Genomic DNA, 6230 nt, shown 5'->3' with positions numbered 1-6230 from the left:
TAACCAGCCCGCTTGATTCTCTGTAAATGCTTGAAATTGACGCTTGGATTCTTTCCAGATTAACTAGCTTTGCCCCTCCCTCCCTTTATCTATTTTCTTAGATCGACTTAGACTGCCACAACATATTATCTTTCTTCTTTTCTTTTCTTTTCTTTCCTTTTGATCTTTTAAAGCCCTAAATCGCTGGCTATTTTGTATACTATATATTTTGTACACTCAATTACTCTGTAAGTCATAAGTACATATGTTTTACAACGTTATTTGTCATATTTCAGTTAAAATCCAGAAAAGCCAGAAATATATTTTCAGCATATTTTAACGCTCCCCTGGCAAAGATCTCAAAAACGAGTTGCGGCACAATTTAAAGCGACAAATAGCATCGCGTGTCTCGTTGTGGTAACACACGGTTCGCCAGTTTTTTTTTTTTTTTTTTGGATATCGGTGACTGCCATATTCTCTTGAGTTTCTAAATCGTAAAGATTCTTTCCCCAGGGATTGGTCAACTGTGTATGTCCCCATGCGACGTAACTTGCTTAAGGAACACGAGCCGGTGATATGCAGGCAACGTATAATTGAATATCATTCGCTCTGAAACGCTGAAGTAATGACCAGTGCAGTGGTCCAGTGGTCATATTGAATGCCGCTGGATATATCAGCATTTGGCAACCTAACCCAGAGAAGCAGGAAATATGAAGCCACCGAATACCAATTAACTTCGTAGTTGCACGGTTCACATACCATCATTTCTGAATATGCGAGGACAGTCCTCTTATTGTGCTTTTAATTCTTTTATTTGTTTCATTTTCAGCAAATATACTGGTTTTTTAAATTAAGCTTCTTTTTATACAGAGTTACAGATTATATTAATTTTATATAGAATATATTTAAGAAAGATATTTAATTTTTTGCTAGTTAAGTATTGATCGATTAAGTTACTGTACCTTTGTTCCGATAAATGCGTGCCATTTCCTCGAAACTAATATCATAGCAAATGCCAATACCTATTTTGCAGCCCTTCACATCGAACGTCGTTAGGGAGTTACCAGGACTGAGTGAATCACTCTCTCGAAAAGTAATCTTATTAGGAATGTCGATGTCGAATAGATGTACCTAATAACATAAAAATGTAGTCGCTAATTCTATTGCTGCAACTTTTGTAATTTAATATCAAAGTTACCAACTCCTATACTTTAATTATTTTTTATTTAATAACTGACAGCGTTTTTATCACTTTCTTTTATTAAAAAATCTTATCATTTAATAATGTTTAAAAAGGAGAAAAAATAAGTATTTTCGTATGTGAAAAATTTATACAACAACAAACACATTACAACAAAAATGGGCGTTTACCGTATCATAACGTATTTTATAAACCGTAAATTATAGAATTGGTTATAGTATACGTATGTACATATGTATATTCCTAAATTATTCCTAGATAGAGTCACTTTCTTCACCCCAATATTTTCAAATTCAAAGCCATAAAGGAATATATTACTTACCTTTCGGTGTTTTGCTATCAAAGTTCCATCGGGACCCCAAATAGTACAGGTATTGTACAATTTATCGCCCTCTATTTCAGGCATCGTACCACCAACTACATAGATGTTGTTTTCTTTAGTTGCGTTCGATGAAGCAACGCTCGTTTCACCATCAGGAATACTCTCAGCGTATTTTGGAAAGTACTCTGCATTGCAATATTTCAATTAATGAAAAATAACTGTCTTTTGTTCCAATCATAAATTAAATTGAAATGTTTGTCAGTTTTTTATTTTCTAAATTATCAAAATAACTAAGTTTTATATTTCGACTTAATTAAATATGCAATTACTTAGCTAATAGTATATATAATAAATTGTTTCTACAGGTTCAAAGTGAAAAATGAATATTTAGAAATATTTAATTACGACAATGCTATTTGTGTTAGCATCAGTGGCTTGTTACTCAACGACTTTGCTAGTACTTTTTGAAACATAAAGTTAGTTTTCAATTAACACTTATACTAGAGGCGGAATTATAAATGCAAAATAATTGATAATACTAATTTATAAGTACCTAATTATTAGTATCTTAAAAAATATATTTATACAAAAATCACGATAATCATGAAAATGGGGAAATCCTATATCCTCGACTCAATTCACAATTTATTTTGTATATTAATTAGATTTATGACGGATGAAAAGAGAGGGAGAGTTGTGCGTTTCGTCCCGGGACTACCGGTGGACTCGTCAGTAAGGCTATGCCCGATAGTCCCTGCCTTAGACGTAGAGGGAGTCTCGCTAGGTGCGGTATTTATATCAATCGCTCGTATATTCGACCGCTAGCGAGTTAGACAGACAGACTCGTTGTCGTCGTAGCCCTCTAGTGTTGGCGGTTGGTACCCGCGGATCGCCCGGGAGGTGTTGCGCCGCGTTGATGCCTCGACCTTTCGGCGTCCTGTTGATACCGATCCGCCACAGATTCCGCGCTCATCAGTACGTACTCACTGGCGACATCGAGAAAATGTATCGGCAATTCCTCGTACGACCAGAGGATCGGAAATATCAAAGGATATTATGGCGCAGCGCGAGTGGAGAAACAGAAACATATGAGCTTAACACCGTAATACTCTTATCATAGAAATAGAAGCAGTCCTCAATTCCCGCCCGCTAACTCCTATCTCCACCGATTCAAATGATCTCCTAGCCCTCACTCCCGGACATTTCCTCATTGGCGATTCATTAATGTGCTTACGTGATCGAGATTTCAGGGACATTCCATCGAACCGACTCTCCAAATGGCAGCATATCCAACAGCTTAAACAACATTTTTGGAACCGCTGGCATAAGGAGTATTTGAACGAGCTAACCAACCGCAATAAATGGAGCAAGGGTGGACACAGCATCCAAAAGGGCACAATCGTCATCCTCAGAGAGGACAACGTTCCCTCCATGCATTGGCCTCTGGGCCGAGTTATCAAGGTTCATCCAGGTGCCGATGGTGTTGTCACGTAAAATAACAAAATAAAAAAGGAATTTGAGGTAAAAAAATAAAAAAAGAAAACTTTATTTTTTTTCTAACATCAATACACTTTACAATCTACGTCCGAACTCCAGGCGTGACTTTCTAAGACTGACTCTTATGATTTTACTTTCGATCGGATCCGATTACTTTCTTTTGTCATCCCTCAACATCCCCACCGTCCATGCATTTGCTAGGCGTCCGCGATCGTTGCCACGTGCTCTTTCTTCTAGAACCTTCGGTGGAAGGACCGTTGGGATGTTGATGGTTCATTCATGATGGTTCAGCGATATACATTGTCGCCGAGTGCCGCCACATCTTTATCTCTATCGTCAGTCCGTCGGATTTGAAGTATGCCGGTCGTGACATGCTCTTCGGGCCACACGTTTTATGATACAAGACCAGCAAAATGATCAATGTGTAATTTTACATATCTTACATTTTTTGCCAAATGAAATATTGTTTTTATTAAACGTTTAAAACCTCAGGCAACATTTATTTCATCTGATTTCAGTTTTACAAATATATATCTATAATACATATCTGTATAAATTACGGTCTGGTTTTATCAAACAGGGACCGACACTCGCTAGGGAAAACTGCCCAAAAATTGAATGGTAAAAACCAATATGAAAGACAACAAATTTCTCGTTCTGCGGAACAAATAGAAATGAGCAGAGTATCTTTATCTTTATCTGAGACATTCAAAGCGTATCACGCATACGCTAAACCTGAAGAAAACTTTCTTGTCTTCCATGTTCATTTTTCCCTTTCCATTTCCGAACGGTTTCTTCTATATTTATTTATATGTTCGTGATTGATGCTATTGACAACATACAACTAAGGGGAAATACGAATAGTAATAGATAGATGTATAATTCATTATGCAATTTTATAGAATTAAATCTTATTTATCTTCAGATATAAAAACTATATTTACCAGCTGAAACACTAACGCATATGCAGTATAATATAATCTACTTAACAATCTCGTTTTAGTTATAATATGTGATTAATTCTTTTGCTATTTCGCTATAAACAGTTTCTTGTGCATACAATATTTTTTTATAGTATTCTAATATATTGTTAGATATTGTAAAGAAAGTAAAATACAGTTATTGAAGTTTGGGAACATTCAATGTTAACCTTGCTTCAAAAAATAATCTTTCGAATGAATGGGGAATAGATTTTTAGTATTATAGTTGGTATAATGTCATCATTGTTTACAATGTGTTAGAGTTAAAGAAATGAGACAAATTAATATTTCAGAAGCAAATTCAATATTTAAATGATGTTATTTTAAAATGGCAGATGATATGAATGTTCTTTTTATACGAGGAAATGGAAACGTATGTATGGTAATGGAAACGTAATGGTTTTAACATTATTTTAGTACAAGATTTTAGCATAATAGTAATTAACAGTATCCACTACCTTTTAGTCAATTTTTGAAAAATGACATATATGATAATTTGCAATAGTTTGATAATAAAATACTTGTATCAATATTAATAACGTATAATTTGCTATCTCAAAAGGATACAGACACAGCCAATGATAATGTTTGGGATGATGGTGCATTAATAGAAGCATATGATAAAGCAATAAATTTAGCAAAAGAAGAAGTTATCAAGCGAATGGGAATGGATGTTGGAAATTCTCAACCGAAAGAAAACCTACAAAATCTTAAGCAGCCTAAACACGCAAGTAAATTACACAAGGTTGTGATTTTGATAGAATATTACAAATTTGATACAGAATATTATTAAATATATTGATTAAGAAGCAAATTATTTTATTTTGCTATTTACTTATATTTATTTGTATACACATCTTTTCTCTATAGAAATGGATCATAGGAGCACCTTATCGTGCAATATACTCAGAGGATGGAGAAATTTATGAAGCTATAATATCAAAAATTTACGAAAACAATGGCACGTGTGTTGTAAAATTTGTAGGTAATACCTTTAGCATGATGGTTATGTCAATTAAGAAATGTACTAAAAATACATATATATATATGAAGTAAAGGCTTTCGCATAGTCTATCACAGTGTCATTCAGCAGGTCCTTAACTGGGCAGGAGTACCTGTCAATGTCTATGGGGAGACCCGTGGGATATAGGGTCATGAACCATAAACATGCATGTTACTTATTGTTCATTATTAGCTGCTTGGAATATAATTCTCCTCATTAGACGAGTGATTATTACTACATATATCAAGGCAAACATTTATACATATACATTTATGCACGGGAAATTCTAATACATTGCCTGTAAGGACAGTAACTGAATGGCATTCAGTAATTCTATTAAATGACAAAAATTTTTTTTACTCTGTGTTTAGGCTATGGTAATACAGAGAAAGTCGAGTTGAGTTCTCTTTTAGAATCAGAAGGTTTGCAAAGTCAAATAGCACAACGAAAGAAAGCTTTGGAAGAGAAATTCAATGAAGAGAACGATGAGACTTGTGAGACTAATTTTTCTACAAATGTAAATTCGAAAAAATATAATGTAGAAAAAATGGATTGTGACTCTGAAGAAGCAAATGCGTATAAACATCACTTCATACCGGGACCATCTTTCAATTCGATGACTGATATAATGCCACCTGCACCTCCTTTACCACCACAATTAATGGCCAAGTAAGTACAATTTAAAAATTCTAATGGAATGCTGAATACTTCTAATATTAATAAGTAATTTGGAATAAGTTTAACATTTTATTTGGAAAAAAAATACGAAATTTTAATAAAATGTACTAGATTACCAGATAATGATACAGACGCACTTTCAAGTATGTTGATGTCATGGTATATTAGTGGTTATATGGTATATTACACAGGTAATTATTTCATATAAGTATTTTATTGTATATTAAATTTTCAATGGACTATGTTATTTCTTTTGTAGGTTATTATCATGGTTTGAAACAAGCAAGAAACAATCAAGAGAACAGGAAGAACTGTTGATTATATCAATTTTTTCAATAACAATATAACAATAATATAAGATATAATAAAATATAAAACTCATTGTATTTATTTACTTCAATTATTTGAAATAAAGAACAGCTTTATTTTCATATAAGACTTTAAGACTTTTTTAAAAATAATTACTAAGATAAGAAAACATAAAAAACATATTTTTGATAAAATACACTCACATATATATGTCGGGTTATCATTAGCATTTAAGGCGCGTAATGATCCTTCGTTTGAATT

The 6230-nt window shown here is 33.4% G+C and overlaps 2 protein-coding genes across 3 annotated transcripts; one reads left to right on the top strand and one right to left on the bottom strand.

Annotated features, from left to right (window-relative positions):
• Window positions 1–453: 453 nt before the first annotated feature.
• LOC143304496 (omega-amidase NIT2-A-like) lies at window positions 454–1681 on the bottom strand. Its single transcript, XM_076626975.1, has 3 exons — window positions 1503–1681; window positions 942–1110; window positions 454–667 (listed from the first exon to the last, which is right to left on the bottom strand). Exons 1-3 carry the CDS (start codon window positions 1584–1586, stop codon window positions 534–536), a joined length of 387 nt encoding a protein of 128 aa, XP_076483090.1. The 5' UTR covers window positions 1587–1681; the 3' UTR covers window positions 454–533.
• A 2065-nt stretch (window positions 1682–3746) lies between these two features.
• Window positions 3747–6092, top strand: LOC143304477 (survival motor neuron protein-like). 2 transcript variants are annotated; one of them, XM_076626964.1, is made up of 6 exons: window positions 3747–4361; window positions 4542–4724; window positions 4850–4964; window positions 5354–5651; window positions 5772–5851; window positions 5920–6092. In XM_076626964.1, exons 1-6 carry the CDS (start codon window positions 4308–4310, stop codon window positions 5976–5978), a joined length of 789 nt encoding a protein of 262 aa, XP_076483079.1. In that variant the 5' UTR covers window positions 3747–4307; the 3' UTR covers window positions 5979–6092. The 2 variants fall into 2 exon arrangements, with proteins under 2 accessions (XP_076483079.1, XP_076483080.1); XM_076626965.1 differs by having other exon boundaries at window positions 3749–4352; window positions 5920–6091.
• Window positions 6093–6230: the final 138 nt, after the last annotated feature.

This window comes from Bombus vancouverensis, unplaced genomic scaffold (genome assembly GCF_051014615.1).
Source record: "Bombus vancouverensis nearcticus unplaced genomic scaffold, iyBomVanc1_principal scaffold0037, whole genome shotgun sequence".
NCBI lineage: Eukaryota > Metazoa > Arthropoda > Insecta > Hymenoptera > Apidae > Bombus > Bombus vancouverensis.
The sequence above is the reverse complement of the archived record's forward strand: the minus strand, read 5'-3'. Positions and strand labels throughout refer to the sequence as shown.

Bases quoted from the DNA above. Each gene is read 5' to 3' on its own strand.
- LOC143304496 (XM_076626975.1), bottom strand. From the start codon at position 1,586: ATGCCTGAAATAGAGGGCGATAAATTGTACAATACCTGTACTATTTGG. The intron at 1,111-1,502 runs GTAAGTAATATA...TTATGTTATTAG, and splicing joins TGATAGCAAAACACCGAAAG to GTACATCTATTCGACATCGA. The intron at 668-941 runs GTACAGTAACTT...TCTCTGGGTTAG, and splicing joins ACGCATTTATCGGAACAAAG to GTTGCCAAATGCTGATATAT.
- LOC143304477 (XM_076626964.1), top strand. From the start codon at position 4,308: ATGGCAGATGATATGAATGTTCTTTTTATACGAGGAAATGGAAACGTA. The intron at 4,362-4,541 runs GTAATGGAAACG...CTATCTCAAAAG, and splicing joins GAAATGGAAACGTATGTATG to GATACAGACACAGCCAATGA. The intron at 4,965-5,353 runs GTAATACCTTTA...CTCTGTGTTTAG, and splicing joins GTGTGTTGTAAAATTTGTAG to GCTATGGTAATACAGAGAAA.